Source organism: Ovis canadensis, chromosome 7, assembly GCF_042477335.2.
Source record: "Ovis canadensis isolate MfBH-ARS-UI-01 breed Bighorn chromosome 7, ARS-UI_OviCan_v2, whole genome shotgun sequence".
Classification (NCBI taxonomy): Eukaryota; Metazoa; Chordata; class Mammalia; order Artiodactyla; family Bovidae; genus Ovis; species Ovis canadensis.
The window spans coordinates 101,369,397-101,388,188 of NC_091251.1; the positions used below are offsets into that span (position 1 = coordinate 101,369,397).

General features: G+C 40.9%; 1 protein-coding gene across 1 annotated transcript in view; it reads left to right on the plus strand.

Moving 5' to 3' along the window:
• The window catches only part of LOC138444254 (neurexin-3-beta-like), a 223,062-nt gene that overhangs the window by 113,908 nt on the left and 90,362 nt on the right, over positions 1–18,792 (plus strand). Inside the window, exon 6 of the mRNA XM_069597534.1 lies at positions 57–364. Coding sequence (XP_069453635.1) covers positions 57–364 — 308 coding nt within the window. The remainder of the gene's footprint in view (positions 1–56; positions 365–18,792) is intronic.

Below are 18,792 nucleotides of genomic sequence, written 5' to 3' on the forward strand. Positions count from 1 at the left end.
GGCAAACAGAGAAAAATGTATGGAAATAATGATGTTTCCTCCACCCAACCCACTAGGCCGGCAGTTAACCATCTTCAACACCCAGGCGCAAATAGCTATTGGCGGAAAGGACAAAGGACGCCTCTTCCAAGGCCAGCTTTCTGGGCTCTATTATGATGGTTTGAAAGTACTGAACATGGCGGCTGAGAACAACCCCAATATTAAAATCAATGGAAGTGTCCGGCTGGTGGGAGAAGTCCCATCAATCTTGGGAACAACGCAGACGACCTCCATGCCACCAGAGATGTCCACCACTGTCATGGAAACCACCACTACGATGGCCACTACCACAACCCGCAAGAATCGCTCCACGGCCAGCATTCAGGTAGGCCTCTCTCCAACATTCCCTGATTCTGCATCTTTGTCTTTGAGACCCTGCTCTCATGGTCATGTTGCTTGGAAGCTAAAGAGTCTGAATTACTATGTTTGTAGGAAGGACACCTACAGGTGCTCATAGTAGTAACACCCAGGAGCAGAGAAAGACAAAGTAATTGTTGAAAAAATGATAAATGTCTGGTGTGCACGCATGGGTTATTATTCTTATTATATCCATCACTGAAATGGTAAAGCTGTTATTCAAGGTGAGAGATGGAGAACATTTTCACTATGACATACACTGTCCTCTCATTTTATTACCTTTCTTTTCAACAGCAGAAAAAGAAAAGGAGGAAAGGAATATTTGTTATCGCAAGAAAGACTATTCTAGTTAAATTCTATTTGCATCCTCCTGATGGCTTACTATTGGGACATGAATTGTTCATTTCTGAGGCCATGTGGTAGCATTAAATCAAGGGTAGATGAAGCTGAAGTTTCCCTCAATCTTTATAAAATGCAGTACTTATATTTTATGTGTTGATTAATCACTTGTTATTTTTGGTTTACTTTGTTTCTTTTACATTGTATTGACCAAAATCCTAAGTATATTAGCAAATTTGAAGGTCTGAGTTTAACTATGTAGGAAGTTTTTGTTAATGTTTTTGTTTTGTCACTTAAAAGTAATTGTAGCCAAGCTAAATCTTAATGCTTTGCTGATTACTTGGCTTCTCATAAATCTAGATGTTAGAGGGTAGAAAGTTAGTTGAATTATTAGCCTTAAATGCTCTGGCAAAAATAAGACATTCCAATTGCTCATGGGGAATTGACCCTTAGCCTAGTTAGTGTCTGTAGGAGATTCAGTAGATCAGTACTTGTCCTTTCTGTTTCTTGGTTTAAGACATTATCCAGGGATTCAATTTAGTCTTTGATATCACTTTCCATTGATTTCACTGGCCACTGTAAACCTAAAGTCAATAATCAATTAAATCTCTGATGTGTTCTCATTCTTCTGAATTAATTTTATGTGAGTTAGGTAGTGGTACAATTGTCTTCTTTTTCCCTTGTCTTTGAGTAGACATAGCCAGACAGCTCCTTACATGATTCCACAGGAACAATCGGAAGCTGATTCACAGATGATGTTATCAGTACAATTTTATGTGTGTTAGAAAGGCTACTGAGGAGCCGGTTACTTCACAGTCTTAGAGTTGCACATGTTGTTACATTCAGACCTATGTACGTGCTCAAAAAAAAAAAAATAGCTTCTTCTCCACTGATATTAAAGCAATAACTCCTGACACTTCACTCTACTCACTGAAAAGAAGATAAAAGGCAATATATATTTCTATTATGACTCTCCATAGCTCTAGAGCAGATCTGTTTATTGTTGGTGAAAGGATAGTTCTGTCTGCACAGGTCTGGCTCTGCTTCTGTCAGAATAGATTCCACTAACTCTGTGGGAAGCAGAGGAGCAAATGGCTTTTTCTTCGTAGGAATGGATGGTCCTGTAGTCTTTTTCAAGGCCATGTTTTTACTGACCTCAGAAGGATTTAATGTTACCTGGGGATTCAGGAACTAGGCCATAATAATGATCAGTTTTGGGCTTTCCCTCCAGGGGCAAATACATATATGGAAGTAGATTAAGTATTTGTACAAACTAAGAAAGCCTAGGATAGAAGGTACAAAAGTCTTGTAAGCGGTTCTGACTCCAGACATCATTGGACCTATTGTCATTTCAGAGAACAGCAGCTGTGGACAGCTGGCGGATGTCAGCTCTGACAGCCTCCTTTCTGATGTGTCTCTGTTCCTTTAGTCCAGTAATAATTGGATCACATCTGCGTGGCTTTCCTTTTGCTTCTAAAGACAAGGCTATAAAAATGAGTTATAAACCTGTTGATGCTTGTTGTTTTTAAGAGTGTATAAAACCATAAAGTGCTCTTGGAGAAAAGCCAACAGACGAGCAGAATTGGAATAGATTGGAATAAGAGATTTAAAAGCCCCATATTCTTTGTAAAGGTTAGCTAAAGGAAATAACTATGCCATGGGTTTTGCACTTTTTGTTTGGCCAACCAGCCATAAGAACTTTGCCTTGGACTCCAGAAAAAATTTAGGGTGGACAGGTAGACGCTGCTGTGTTTAAAATAGATAACCAACAAGGACCTACTGTATAGCACATGGAATTCTGCTCAGTGTTATGTGGAAGCCTGAAAGGGAAGGACTTTGAGGGAGAATGGATCCATGTATATGTACGGCTGAGTCTCTTTGCTGTTCACCTGAAACCATCACAACATTGTTAATCAGCTATACTCCAATACAAAATAAAATCTTTAGTGAATTTAAAAAAAAAAAGGTTATCAATAGTGAACACCTGCACACATAAAACTCAATAGCCTGCCTGTCTCCAAGTCTGCCCCTTAAGTACATTCTGTAGATCATATCAAGCTTGTGTTAGGCATGTGGACCCAGCAACCCTTAGATTCAATCCAGGGTTTTAGACGGTTTCCAGACTATAAAGACTCTGGGTGAAGAAAGTCACTCTCAGAAGTTCTAATGTGCCCTGTGTGAGCCAGCTAGTTTTCCTGGATGAAATGGATTCATAAAGATTTGAACTCTGAGTAGCATTGAAACATACATTACCATATGTAAAATAGATAGTCAGGGGGAATTTGCTTTATGAGGCAGGGACCTCAAATCCAATGCTCCCTGACAATCTAGAGGGGTGAGATGCGGTGGGAGGTGGGATGGAGGTTCAAGAGGGAGGGGACATATGCACACCTCCGGCTGATGCATGTTGATGTATAGCAGAAACCAACACAAAATTGTAAAGCAGTCATCCTCTAATTGAAAATAAATTAATTTGATTTTAAAAATTTGATCTTTAAGAAACCTTCAGGAAAAAAATGAGGTGAGGAAGCCTGGATTTTACGTCCATAGATATATCATTCACGTTTTCACCTATGTGTGAAATCTTAGAGCCATTTCTAAGTGACTCTGTTCTGTCCTCCTTGGCTTTGATAATGTTGCTAGAGTAAAGTTGCCCTAAAATTTCACTCTTCCAGGAGAAACAAAATAAGCATGTGGGTTCACAAATATAAATATCTGGTTATTTAAAAATCCACTGGTTATTTCTTTAAGCATAAGGTTAAAAAAAATCATTTGAACAGTTCGTTTCTAATAGACCTTGGTTAATGTTGATTTCAGATCAAAGGAAAACTGCAAAGTGCTTTTAGTGATGCTCTTAGCCATGTGTGAAGGTGAACAAAGAGTTTTTGAACTGATGGCCCTCTAATGCTCCAGCCTCCTGGAAATAATTAGCATTTTGATCTTTCTGATGCACTAGTGTGTTACAAAATACTTGTGAATTACATGGACTATGTTCAATTACTCACAGCTACGGTGCCAAGCATTAAGTCTTTACCCTACATTAAGAAGGGTGTCTCTGGTTACTCCCCTGATTGAAAAAGAAAGTTAAAGTTGAAAGAAGAGGTGGATACATTGAGAAAGCAAATGGATGGGTGATAATTTTCAAATAAAGATCTGGCACTTAGTAGGTGCTCAATAAACATTTGTTGACTAAATCTGAAAATAAGACAGGCTTTATAATGTACTTTGTCATTTAAAAATCAGAAGTGGCATGGCTTATGGAAGATTTTCCCTCTACGATGATCACTGGGCTTTGGGCAATTTAATTTTCTCCCCTCCAGTGGTAAAACTGTAGAAGACTGATGAAATGCATGTACTTGAAATCAGATTGTCTGAGTTTGGAACCTAGTTTCCTCTTTGTATTAACTAAGCGACCCGGGGGAGGTCATATATGTTGCAGTTACCTAGCTGTGGAGACAACCTGTCATCATTAAGTAGCTTGAAACAATGATGTCATTAGATCTCATGGTTTTATGGGTCAGAAATGTGGGCAGGGCTCAGCTGGAAAACACTGAAAGCCAAAGGAGAAGGGGGAGGCAGAGGATGAGATGTTTAGATAGCATCACCGACTCAGTAGACATGAATTTGAGCAAACTCCAGGAGACAGTGAAGGACAGAGATTAGTGAGCTGTCCATGGGGTTGCAAAGAGTCAGACATGACTTAGTGACTGAACAACAGCAAAAATAGCAAGGCAATTCTTCTGCCTCACGTGGACCTGGCTGAGGTTACTCGGTGGCTACTCTGGGCTGGAGGCTCTGGCTTCACACGTGCACCTGGGGCCTCAGTGGATGACTAGACTCAATTATGAACATGTCGCTCTCCGTGTCTCTAGGACTCCTTTCCTGGAGGCCTAGGTCTCGTGGAGAGAGTTTTCCAAGTCTTGGATGCATGGAGAAAGGAGCGAATCTCAGGTTGGTTGAATGTACGAAGTTAAATTGACAAAGTCAGAGATGATGATTCCTAGAGAGATAGCCAAGTTCAACTAGAACAGAGAGTGTATAGAGGAGGGTTGGTGGGAGATCAGAGACTCAGATTCTGAGTGTCTTGGCCTAAAACTCCCTCAAACAGAAGAGGTCCTAGAGGGGAGAACTAGATCAGGTTTCCTGTGGGTTTCACTGCCAGAGATGGCCCCGAGATCATGCAGGCACGTCCATCACCTGACATCTGACCCCAGTGCTGGGGAGTGGCTATTGAGATAGGTCAGTTTCTAAAACGGAAAAGTTCAATTCAGGCCACATTCACATTCCTGAATCTTCAATCAGGACAGAAGGTAAAAGTGAGAAATAAAAGTCTTTTAGGGATCATTGTCAGCCACCAGGACCAAAATGTTCCTGCAAGAGAGGAAAGGGCCAAGAGGAAAATAGTTCCAAGAATAAGGTGGGTTCTCTTCCCTTAGCCCTCTAGACCAAGTTATTAGTCAAGAAAGAAAGATGTTATGGGGAGGGAGGTGGGAGGGGGGTTCATGTTTGGGAATGCATGTAAGAATTAAAGATTTTAAAATTTAAAAAATAAAAAACTAAAAAAAAAAAAAAAAAGAAAGAAAGAACTCAGTGTGTTCCGTGCAAATCACTGTTTGGAATCGTTTATAAGCTTTTAGCAGGAGACTGATCGTGACCCACTTTTTCTGAACTGGGCATTGGTAAAGTCACCTTGGCATTGGCCAGGGCTGCTCGACACCAGAAAACTACCAGAAATCAAAACACTCAGCCTGGACTGGAACTACTCCTAATAATAGAAATGAAAGATGTGAAAACTTTATGAGATTTCACTCTTATCTCGAACTCACAAGTTTGGTGGGAAATACATGGACTACTTTCAAAAATTGCAGAAGGAAGCCACAGGTTTTCAGGTTTTGTAACAATTCCTTCATGGAAAGTCCTCCGCATGGTCTGCTTTTATGCTGGGCACAGTCAGAAGCACCCTTCAGCCTTGATGTTACTTATGGGAAAACAAAACAAAGCAAAACTTGTGATTGAAAAGTTGATCCTTTACATGTATGTGTATGGCTGAGTCACTTTGCTGTTCACCTAAAGCTATTACAATATTGTTAATTGGCTATACTCCAATATAAAATTAGAAATTAAAACAGACAAAAAAACCAGCAGGCTAACCTGCAAAAAAAAAAAAAAAAAACAGTTGATCCTTCTCACTGCATGTTTCTGATGGAGTCCCAGTGTGCTGAAGGGAAGAGAGAGCAATTAGAGTCAGAATTTCTAGTTGGACCCTACATTCTTCCAGTTTTTTAGTTGTGTCTCTCTGGGTGAGTTGACTAGCCCATCTAAACTTCAGTTCTAGTATCTATAATCACCTGATGCAAAGAGCTGACCCATTTGAAAAGACCCTGATGCTGGGAAAGTTTGAGGGCAAGAGGAGAAGGGGATGACAGAGGATGAGATGGTTGGATGGCATCACCGACTCAATGGACATAAGTTTGGGTAAATTCTGGGAGTTGGTGATGGACAGAGAGGCCTGGCGTGCTGCGGTTCATGGGGTCGCAAAGAGTGGGACACGACTGAGCGACTGAACTGAACTGAATTATCTATAAAATGGGCTCAACAGCATCTTTACCATAGGCTTGTTATGAGTAATACATACAGGCAGATGTGGAAAGAACTTAGGCCATGCCCTATTCCGTAAGTTTTCATTAAATGCTAGACATTGAGAAAACCACTTCAACCCAAGAGACTCTCTCAGGACTCACAGATCCTCATAGAGCTTAGCCTCCTTGTATGGTTGGATAAACACAAAAACAATGTTGTCTATGCTCACACAAACCCATTATTACCCAGGATTTCCTTTTAGGGTTCCAGATTGAATCATATTAAGGAATTTATGGAGTGGGAGTTAGCTGAGTGGTTATTACATACAAAGCTTTTTGTTAGGACGAAGTGTGTGAAGCTGCCAGTTTTGTAGGAGCAGAGGGGTCAGATATCAGCAACTTCATATGGTTCCACAAATAAATGACACATTCATTTCCAGTATGTTGTTATCCATGGGGGTTTGAGATTCTGGCTGGAACAGGTTTCTGAAGGTTCTTTGAACAATCAGACTGTCTTGGATTGGTATACAAGATTCATCTACCTTATTCCAAATACCATGCCCTAATAGGAGGTAAATTATGTTATACTTACCTCCCAAATTACCCCTCTGGGCCCCTCTACCTTTTCCCTGCTTCCATCAGCTTGATAGAAGTGAGACATGGGAGTCCACACAGATTTCCATCCCTCGCTTTAGCCATAAGACAACAGAGCCTCCAGGGGAAGTTTATTTTAGGCTCAGGGCTCAACTAATATTGATTAACAGCCTTGCATAACGTGGGGCTCCAGGGCTCATTCCTTTCCTGCCAAGCCTCATAACTGGGGGAGGCAATGAAGATTTGTCTGTCTAATTAGACTTCAGCTGCCAGCCAAGAAATACCTTCTGTTTCCTCTTTACCCTCATGCAGGTACTTTCTTTTCCCCTCTTGGAGGACAAATGGGAAGGGGTGGAAGGAAATGGACTCTAATTTACTCGTTACCTAGTAGAACCCTTCAGTGACATTTTCTCTCTGGAATTGCATGGTTCTAATGGGGAAAAAAAGGAACTTGATGGGTTTACCTACCTCTTAAAGACTTAGGTGTCAGCAGTACAAATAGATTAGTACTTCCCAAAGCTGCAAAAGTCGCTGAAAGGATCTCTGAGAAGGCCCTCATCACATACAGGCAGGAACTCTGCAAGATGCTCAGATAAGTTGTAGAGATGCCCTTCTGATTAGCATGTAATATTTATAGGGTAGAATCACTGACCAGAACTGCTAATAAAGCACTGGATCTTATTTTTAGCTATCTGAATAGCTGAGAGGGATGTGCAGCTCTTGGCTACTCACTATGGGGGTCTTCAAATGTTTCTTTTTTCTTTTTGTAGTTGCACAATGTGGGATCTTTAGTTGAGGCATGTGAACTCTTAGTTGCTGCGTGTGATACCTAGTTCCTCCACCAAGGATCTAACCCTGACCCCTCCATTAGGAGTATGCAGTATTAGCCACTGGACCACCAGGGAATTTCCCCAAAGGTTTCTAAAGCTCTTAGTGATTGTCCAATCACCTAACAGACTACTTGGCTGAGTATAAAGCCTGTATCTTTACCGTGTGCTGTATGGATCTCCGTGCTCTCTCTCTCTCTCTGTCTGATGGTGTTTTGAACCATCTTGCTCTAGGCACACAGGTCTTCTTGATCTTCCTTGAACTTAGATCCAGGAGAAGGGAGAGACGAGCGAGGGCTGTGCAGTTGCAGAGTCTGATCTTGTCTCTGTTTAACATGTTGATTTTTTGCTGATCAATAACTTTTTTTTTTGCATTGATGCTGACTTCAAAACATTGCAATAAAGTATTCTTTATCCCTGATGACTGAATTTGAGGCCGTTCCTTTAAACGTTACACAATAGATGAGTGCCTCCTCCTTAGTCCCAGCCCTGCTCGAATGTACCAAGCACGCCTGTGGCTTTTCGCTTGCTGTTTCTTCTGCCTGGTGCAGCTCTTCCCAGTGACTGAATGCCTCGCTGCCTTACTGTGTCCAGACTTCTGCCCATATGGCGCCTTCTGCAGCGGCCCTCCTTGACCATCCCCTGTGAAATAGCGCTCCACTCCCTGTTGCCTTCTGCTTCATGGTCTCTCAGAGCAGTCATCTCTACCTGACATGATATCACACGTTTGCTTGCCATCTCTATTTGGTGAAAGGTGAGTTCTAGGGTGGCAAGATACTCGTTTCAGGTGCTATCAGGGCACAGAGTAAGCCCTCTGGCAGTATTGCTGGAGACAGACGGATGGACGGCAATCCACTAGCGCCTTTTCAGGGAGTACACAGGTCTTATGTTGCTAACAAACAGAATCCCACTTCCAAACACTCTCTCTACCTCTGCTGCCTCAAGAGGCCCATGCTCTGGCTCTCTCATGAGGCTCATCAATAGGAATGGTAGTCAGCAGCGGTTTGTTTGTGGGATGGAACTGGTGCCCTCTGCGGTGAAAGCGTGAAGTCCTAACTACTAGACCAAGAGGGGTTGCCCTCAGCAGTGGTTTTGCTGCTCTGGACTCCTTGCCTTGTACAGTTGCTGAGTCTGATCTTGTCTCTATTTAACATGTTGATTTTTTGCCCATCAAGAAATCTTAATAGTAAGAGTCTAGAGATGTCTCCTTGTATCTGGTGTGCGAGATTGTTCTTGTTGATTTCTAGCCTTAAATTCCCTTTCCTTAGAAATTATTTGCCATCCTAATAGCAAAGGCGGTTTCTAGCACTTAGAGTTTTCAAAGCAATTTTGAAAATGTAATCTCACCCACTTTCCCTGTCCAATTTGTTTGCTATAGTCCTTTCCCAAATTATTTAATTCTTAATTCTCCTAAAACCTAACCTTGTATATATCAGCAAATAAAAACTACATTAATGGACTGCTGCTGCTTCTCTGTTCTATTGGTATGGATAGAAAATTAACCAATGGCTAATTTACCTGGTTGTGCATATGTGGGTGGGAGTCTTCTATCCACTTTAAGTTACTTTTTTTGTTTTTCTCTAATAACTACGTTGATGATTCAGACAGTAAAGAATCTGCCTGCAGTGCAGGAGACCTGAGTTTGACCCCTGGCTTGGGAAGATCCCCTGGAGAGGGGAATGGCTGTCCGCTCTAGTATTCTTGCCTAAGAAATCCCATGGACAGAGGAGTATGGCAGACTACAGTCCATGGCGTTGCAGAGTCGGACTCAACTGAGCGATTAACAAAACAGCAAACAGTTAAGTATGTTATGAAAGTGAAAATGTTAGTTGCTCAGTCGTATCTGACTCTTTACAACCCCACCAGGCTCCTCTGTCCGTGGGATTATCCAGGCAAGAATACTGGAGTGGGTTGCCATGTCTATGAAACTCTTTATTCCTGGTCTTGACTCCATGATTTATCTGGCTCCATAGTTTGTGATCCTTTGAAAAGAAGATTCTGGAAGATACTATGAGAAGTCACTAGATTGAGAGAAGAAATAATCTCTACGTAGCATCCATGCCCTGGCACAGTGCCAGACACAAGGTGGGACTCAATCAATGTTTGTTGAAAGAAAGGAAACTGCATTAAGTGAATGAATGCTTATCTGCAAGAGGGAAGAAGCAGACCAGGGGGCAATGTTATTGATGTTCAGGGTCAACAGAGGCAGCTGTGAGAAAACAGGCTGATACGAAGGAAAGAGAGCTTGGAAACAAGAATCAGAATTCATTTGTAGATAAAATGGTTAAAACCATGACTCAAGGTGGGCTTTCATTTATCAGCTTTGGGATTTGGCTAGGCTGCTTATTGAAGCTTAGTTTTACCACAGACATGTGGAGATGATAACATCAACTTCATGGATAGGTGACAATCATACAAGTCAGCAGTGTCAGTTGGTGCAATTCAGTAGGTTGTTGTTGTTGTTGTTGTTGTTATTTTAAATGAGATTCTAATCCAGGTCTCTTTGGCATCCAGCTTTTGGGTTTTATTCTTTAATTAGCCATTTGGCCTATGACGGGGCAATTAGCTTCTTTAGGTCTCCACTCTTTCCTCAGCTAACAAATATAAGAGTAGATTCACATTGTCTCCAATATCTTCATTTTCCTAACAGCTAACATGACGCCTTGCACATCCAGTGACAGCGAATGGATGGACAAATGAATTAGAGGGTGGAGGGGAAGAGAAGTTGAGGAGAAGAAAGCAGAGAGCAAGCAAAAATACCCTGTAATCGTTTTGCTGTAAGGACAATCTGTCCATTTCCTGGATTGTATGGCTCAGGTCGAGAGAAATGCATAGGATATCTTTAGTCTAATTCAAATTATAATGCAAATAATGATTTATTTCTGTACCCTGCTCCACCCCTTTGCTGAAAGCTTTCAGAAAGAGTTCCACAATGAATACCCCTATGTAGAAGATAAAGCACTTAATAAATGTCTCTTGAGTTGTCAAAAACAATCAATGATTCCAGTTTAAGCTAAGGTCCAAGAATGTTCTTTTTCTCTGAAAATGCATCTCTTTCTATTTATAGATGACAGGGAAATGACTTTAAGCAGCACTCATTGCTAGCCAGGCTTCAAGATGGATATTTCCATTCTGCCTTTGACAAGGCTGTAGGAGGGATGGGATATACTTTCATATCTTCCTGGTGTATGTTTGAATGATTGTAAAAATTAGAAACACACTGAGGCTGTTATGACAACCCTGCCTTTTGAAACCTTCTAATTAAAGCCTTGGGTTGTCTAGAGAGCTAGTTCTGTTAGCTAAATGGAGAATTTAAGGTTCTCCTGTTTTTTTTTTTTTTTTCTCATCATCCAGGGATGAGATGTCTGGGGAAATAAATGTACGCCATATCTGTGGTGGCCAGCAGTCACTGAGAGAATTACTTGGTGGAAATTTGATTGACTTATCTATACAAGGTGGCCTTTTCTATCTCTCATTTTATATGCATGTGTGTGAGAGAGAGGGGAAGAGAGGATGCTCATGTGTGTTTACATGTATTAGCTAAAACAGTGAAACTTACATGTTCTGAAACTTACATGTATGCAGATCACCTGTGAGATGTGATTAGCTAGCAGCTTCTGAGTCTATTCTATGCAAGGCTAAGATCAAGCTAAGATAGCATCCCTGACTCAATGGGCATGAATTTGAACAACCTCCAGGAGATAGTGGAAGACAGAGGAGCCTGGCGTGCCACCGTCTATGGGATTGCAAAGAGTTGGACATGACCGAGCTAGCTAGCTCCCAATGATGTCAGGCTGTAGTTAGCGGATCTCACCTTCTAGAGCCAGGATCTCGTAGGCATTTATAGTTCTTTGTTGAATAGTAGTAGCACCTGTTTATCTATTTCCTCCAAATGATCTCCCCAAACTTAATTCAAGGCTGTTCAAAACAGGAAATCTTGTTAAGCCGAAGCATTATGTAAGGGCAAGAGACACCACCCTGATGAGGATTCACCAAGAAAAATATATCCCATCAGACAGTCCTGCTCCTGGTTCCACTGACTCACCCCGCCCCCGCCCTTCCTCTGCTACATGCCTTCAAGGCAGATGTGAAAAAAAAAGTAGGTAGAATTTAACTTGTCACAATATGTATCCCCGTTTCTGAGAGGTGACCTCCAATGAAAGCAGAAGGACAGGAATGATTTTAATCCGCAGTAACAATGGGAAACCAGTCCTGACCATCCTGAGCGGTCTAAATATATGAAATGACAGATTTTTCTCCTCTGCCTCTTCACGTCCTCCTCCCAGATAGTGAGCGAGACACGTATTCATGCACACACAACTCACACTATAATGCACAATGGAATTTCACCCGGCCTTTATCTCTGAGCTGCTGTTCTGATGATTAATGCCCCATTGGTTGGGAAGCTATTCCACCGAAGAAAGACAAGGAGAGGGGAAGACACATGAAATATATCTCTGAGGCCATTTCTCATTATTATTATTATCATTATTAGCTCCTTACTGCCCTATCTATCCTGTTTGAGAATGCTTGATCTATTGGCAAGGGGGAGGGGATGACATTTCAAAGAGGATTTCACGAGGGAGAAATGAACAAGGACAAAGATAGAAATAGACACTTTTTACTAACGAGGACTGTCCTGGATGGGGTTTGGTGGTGGTCATCATTTATTTTTGGTTTTGTTTGCTGATTCCATTATTTTTGTTGTTTTCATTTTAAAGCCAAATATAATAGATGGCTCCATCTGTGTCTCCTGTTCTTCCCCCTCCCCCCAGGCATTTATTTGTGCATGTGTTCTTTTGTCTTTATTGAGCCTCTGTCTGCAAGAATCAATATGATATAACATATGCAAATGTTATTCCTGACCACTTATGCAAAAACTGGACAGAATAATTTCATTGTTTCGTAGCTCCCATAATATAATTGTGTCCGTATCCTGGTTGATTTCAAGTTTCTGAAAAGGCTCCTTAAAAAAAACACAAAACTCTATATATGTATTATATAAGCCACAGTATCTGATTCTCTCCTATTTCTCATTCAAAGAAAGGATGATTGCTAAGTAATTTCTGGCTCTGTCATTTAGGAAGACAGTGGTCCTTGTGGGAAAGATGGAACCATAATAAAAGCACTATTACAACACATGTGCCTGATAAAATAGCAGATTCATTTACCTAGACAGAGAGTACTATCATCTGATTTAGAAAATGCTGTCTTTCCAAAGTTGAGTTTATAAGGGCATAAAATATTTAACTATGCTACCCACGTGTGACTTCAGTTTTAGTTGGATTTGTATTCAGTTAACAAATATTTTAGTAAACTGAGTGTCCGGTATGGGTCACATACCTTTCTGGCATTCCGGTTATGGAAATACACAAAACAGACAAAAAGTCTCTCTTCTCTGGGGCATATACTCTGTTACTAAATATGGGGTACCTTATGAGTACCAGGCTTTGGAGAAACCAAGGATGAAGTAAAAATGAAAGTGAAAGTTGCTTAGTCGTGTCTGACTCTGCAAAGCGAAGTAAATATATTTCTGCCTGAAATGAACCCATAGTCTGGGAGCACTCTTAAATATGGTTGAAATTTGAGCAGACTCATTTTTGGGTCAGTTTTCTACAGAAGCTCTAGCACACTGGTCTGCTATTACAGTTGCAGGGGCAGCAACTGTCTGTGTTTATACAGGTCAACTCAATTGAAGAATAACAATTAAAGAATAATGTCTTTAATTTCTACTCGAAAGAGGAAAGCAAGCTTCAAGTGTGAACCGTCTCTTTTTGACTAACAAAGATGGCAGTCATAAATCATGTTAAAATAAAATTGTTGTGTTTGAAATGTATTTTTGTCTCCAGGACTCAGGCTATAATATTTATTGCAAATATTTTATTAGTTTGAGATTATAGTCTCATAGAATGTTCAAATTCGAAGAATCTCAGATACTGTCTGTATTTTTCAGTTCCACACAATGCGTAGAACTTTAGAGATGGGCCAACCTGATTTCATCAGTCAAAGCCATCTTTCCAGGGGCAAATTACTTGCCCACCTTTTGTAATTTAAACAATAACCATTGGAAATTCCTGGCAGTCTAGTGGTTAGGAATTGGCACTTTCACTGACAGGACCCAGGTTTGATCCCAGGTTGTGGAAGTTGGACCCTACAACCCGCACAGAACAGCCAAAAAATAAGTTAAATAAACAATAAACATATATTAGTTTGATGCTTTCATTTAATTTATCTAAATAATGCGTCTCTATAACTTAAAACTTCACATAGCACCCAAACTCCCATTACTACAGGGCAGAAGCATCATTGCCTCAGCTGCTAGGAGGGGTAGCTGCCATATTTTTAATAGGTATATATTATATCTAAATTTACTCTCAATGCAAAATTCCAGTAAGAATTATTGTGCTACCAACTCCTTCTGTATACTGAGACAGAGCTCTCCTTAAGGTCTTCCATTTTTGTGGATTTTCTTTTCTTTTTCTTTTTTTTTTTGCTTTCCCTCATATAATATTCTCTAGCCATCTCAGAGAACAGAGGAATTAAATAATACATATAAGTGCTTTGAATATTTTGCATTCAGAAATGAGCATAGCTGCCTCTTCCTTCACACCAGCTGCTTATATTTTTGAGATGAGCAAGGATTAGAATAGTCACTTTGGAATTTTTATGCTATGCCATGTCAGACAATGTGTTTGCATGCCACTGGATTCCATCATACAGTGTTTGGTGATAAAGTCTATTCACTTGGCTCTCAGTTTCTTTCAGCTTTATCACTGTAATATATTTATTAGCTTTCCTTTACATGTGCAAGTTGATGTAGATACTATAGAAAAAGAATCACTCCACATATTCCTGGCAACTCAAGAGGAATAATACATTCTAAGAAGACAAATGAATCTCCACCAAAAAAAAAAAAAAATTAGTGAATTCATGTTGGATATTCCCTGGTGGCTCAGACAGTAAAGAATCTACCTGCAATGCAGATCTGGGTTTGATCCCTGGGTCGGGAAGATCCCCTAGAGAAAGGAGTGGCAACCCACTCCAATATTCTTGCCTGCAGAATTCTATAGACAGAGGAGCCTGACAGGCTACAGTCCACGGGGTCACAAAGAGTCAGACATGACTGAGCAACTAACTCTTCACTTTCTTCATATATGGATATAGACACTGGAGGTAGGATTTGATCAAGTAATTATACTAAGTATGAGCCAAAGATTACATCTGTTGGAGGAGAGAGGATTGGAGGCCAGTGTGAGCAAATCACAAGTAGGAGGCTTCAGGGGAAATTTAAGTGAACTTGGTGAAGATGTTCCCAGGGTTATTTCTATAGGGACCCATTGCTATCAACATTGCCAACCAGTAAACAAAGATTGCTAGAGGCTCTGAAGTAGATCAAAATAGTTTAAGAGGAGGATAATAACAAAATCTACTCCCAGACCCATACTGAAAACACCATACAGCCATACAGAGAGCACCTATAAAATGTTCTTTTGACTCCAATAGCTACAGGGTAGTTCATGTTTGTTTTTTTTAATTTAGAAGATTTGAGGTGAATGTCTAGACAACTTATTTTTGTTATGTTGTACTCAGCAATATGCATAGTAATAACTAGAGGGAAATATAGATCACATAAAAAAAGGCCACTCAAGCCATTGATAGGAGGGGGATGAAGGTGGTTTGTGCTCGCTCTCTCTCCCCTTCATTTTCGGTAAACTATATTCTTTTGGGTTTTTTCCTCATCCTCTTGGGTATTTTTATAAGAGAGTTTTCCTCTTTCTTCTCTTGTAAACATTTTTCCCATCTCAGCATCCTTCTTAAATTCAAGAAACATTTTCCTTTGCAATGTACAATGAAAGGCGATTATGTTAGAAAATATCAGAGATGGCTTTGTCATGCCTGACGGTGTTAAATCATGTTGTGTCCTAAAGAGCTCGGTAAATGAGGCCAAGGGAATGATTTGACAATTGAGCAAGACTTTAGTCGCCTCTCCCAGCCTTCCCCTAAACTCGCTGAGGAGAGAGAGTCAGGTGATGGGTGAAAAGTATCTTTCCTTTAAAGGACTCTGGAGGTTCTGGCAAACCTTATTTTAGGTTTTGCTTGCAAGGCAGAGCCAGCATTTGCAAAGGGGGTCTTTGTAGTCTTTTTTTTTTTTTTTCTCCCAGCATTTAATTTGAATTCAAGATGGTGTGAGGGAATTAAAAGAGGAACATTAATTGCTCAGCAGTTAGTAGCTACCGCCTACTGTATGGAAGGATCTGCATAGGGACAGAAGGGTGAATAAGACAGATATATGCTACCTGTCTTCATGGAGCTTATATAGCAGGAAGAAAGCATAAAGCAAACTAATTTCACAAGCAACTATTTAATCACAAGATGAGTTCAGTGAAGGAGAGCAAGCTGCTAAGAAAGCTGAAGGGGATGTGAGCTAGTGTTCTGATGTGGCAAGAGTTTCTTGAGGGTGCAGTGTAGGAGCTGCACTGTTCAGGGTGAGAAGTTAGGTAAGCAGCGGAAGAGAACAAGGCGAAGTATTGTAACCCAAGAGAAGAGTCTGTGCTAAGGCCTTGCTGTAGGGAGCCTGCTGTATCATGTTCCAGGTTTTTAGTCTACAGTTTGCTCTAAAGTCTTGAAACATACCAGATCTGACCATGTTAACTGACCAGGAGGCCACCCATAGGGAAGCTAACAGGATGAAGCACCATCAGTTACTATGACAGAGTGATGCGGGGCTGGTTTGAATGAGTTTGCAAAGCTGGATTGAATGGCATGCCATGTTGAGTGGGCTTCATCGTCTCCTGTTCTGAACCCTCTAGATTCCTGCCTGCATGGCGTGCCATGGTTTCCTCAGTGACAATCGGAGATACAAACAATTTAAGCCAAAGCCTCACAGATGCATATGTAAGAACTGATACAAATGCATGCATACGCTATGCTTAGCACAGTTATGCTCAATACATTGAACTCTGTTTGCTGAAGAGTGACCACACACATTGAACAGATCATATGTCACAGATGTCATGTCATAGACCCTCATGCATTGTAAAGTCAAGGAACTATCTAGTTGGGGATTTCTCTGGTGGCCCAGTGGTTAGGACTCTGTACTTTCACTGCTGAGGGCCCAGGTTCAGTCCCTGGTTGGAGAACTAAGATCCACAAGCCACACAGTGCAGCCAAAAAAACAGCAACAACAACAACGAAATTAGTGTGTGTGTGTATCTAGGTTTCCAGACTTTACAGCCGTCCTGTATGTCACCTCCTGGTTTCTTTAATAGGGCACTAGTAACCAGGAATCAGCAATTAGAAAACATCTAACTCTTCTTCCTGGGGCTTCCCAGGTGGCTCAATGGTAAAGAATTGACCTGCCAGTGCAGGAGATACTGGAGACGTGGCTTCGATCCCTGAGTCAAGAAGATCTAGAGAAGGAAGTGGCACCCCACTCCAGTATTCTTGTCTGGAAAATCTCATAAACAGAGGAACCTCGGGGGACAGTCGCAGGGGGTCACAAAGAGTCAGATACGACTTAGCGACTGAACACACATACACAATTCTTCTTCTTATGCTTTGTCTTGGTGTTTTCTTCTTTTTTTTTTTTCCTTAGTGAAAACTGTGAAGCTCAGTGGAAGTTTTCCTGCAGTTTGATTACCCTCTCTGTTTAATTTTGTAATAAAAACTCTGAACCAGAAGCTGAAGATAATGTGCCCAATTCAATTCATATGTCAATTTCTTCTTAATTGTAATTATTTCCCCTAGTTCTTCCCACTCTTGCTGCCCAGGCATAGCTGAGGCTTGGGTGATTATAAGACATCATGCCTACACTGTCAATTATGCCTCCTGCTTTCAGATTAAATTCATTTAATACCATTGTTCTGATTATTAGTAATAATAGCGGGCATCTCCAGCCAAAGCTGGATGAATAGTTTTCACAGTCTTTGCCTCCAAACTTAGCATGTTTTACTTTTTTACCCAGATGATTTCTTCTTTCTTTAATGGTGCAGCATGTTCCGTTTACTGTGTTACATTTAAATGTTACTTAGATCATACAAAATACAAGACTTTCTTAGACATTTCTTCTTGGTGTGAAGTGATGGTCTATTTCCCCAGGTGTAGTTTTCACCAGCTACTGGATGGCAGTGGAGGTTTCTCTTAGTAACAAGACTACGGCTTTGAAGAAGTATTTGAACTGGCAAAGGATGTCTGTTGGCTATCTAGTCTTTCTCAGAAAGGCCCCAGGTTTTCATCCTCAAAAGCACACGTGCTTTGACTCCTGTGATGACTCCAAAGCGAACACTTTATCTTCCTGCCTTTTTACTGAAATGTCCCCAGTGCCATCAATAACAAAGCAGCAGCATGGTCCAGCCAACTTAAAAATAGTATTGGCCCTTCAGCAACATGTTAGTTCTTTCAAACTTCTTTCCCAGACTCAAATCTCAATGTTTTCTGTGCTTAAAACTACATTTGTAATAAGATCACCCAGACAGCTTCAGGAAAAGAGATCAGAAAAAGGCTTGGTGGAGAGTCCAGGCTTTTATTTTCTTAGTTTGCACTTTGTGTTGTGTTAGTCGCTCAGTCATGTCTGACTCTTTGCAACCCCATGGACTGTAGTCCACCAGACTCCTCCGTCCATGGAATCCTCCAGGCAAGAATACTGGAGTGGGTTGCCATTCCCTTCTCCAGAGGATCTTCCTGATCCAGGGATCAAACCCAGGTCTCCCACATTGCAGGCAGATTCTTTACCATCTAAGTCAGCAGGGAAGCCCCATTTTGCACTTTATTGTTTAGCAAATTAGAAGAAAGCAATGCAGTTCAATTCTGAGTATGTAAAATGTTTGTACTTTAAATTGTAAATGTCTCTGAATGATACTGCTTCTATAAGTAATGCTTCATGGACTTTCTCGTAGAAAAATTATATGATGGTTCCTCACCAGATCTGAGGTGCCAAGGCTACTGTACTACTCTTTCTTACCCTGGTTTTGTTTTCTCATGATGGCTCATTGATACAATGTCCTACTTCTCCTTACCATGAATCACAGCCTCTTAGACCATCAAACTTTTGCCTGTAA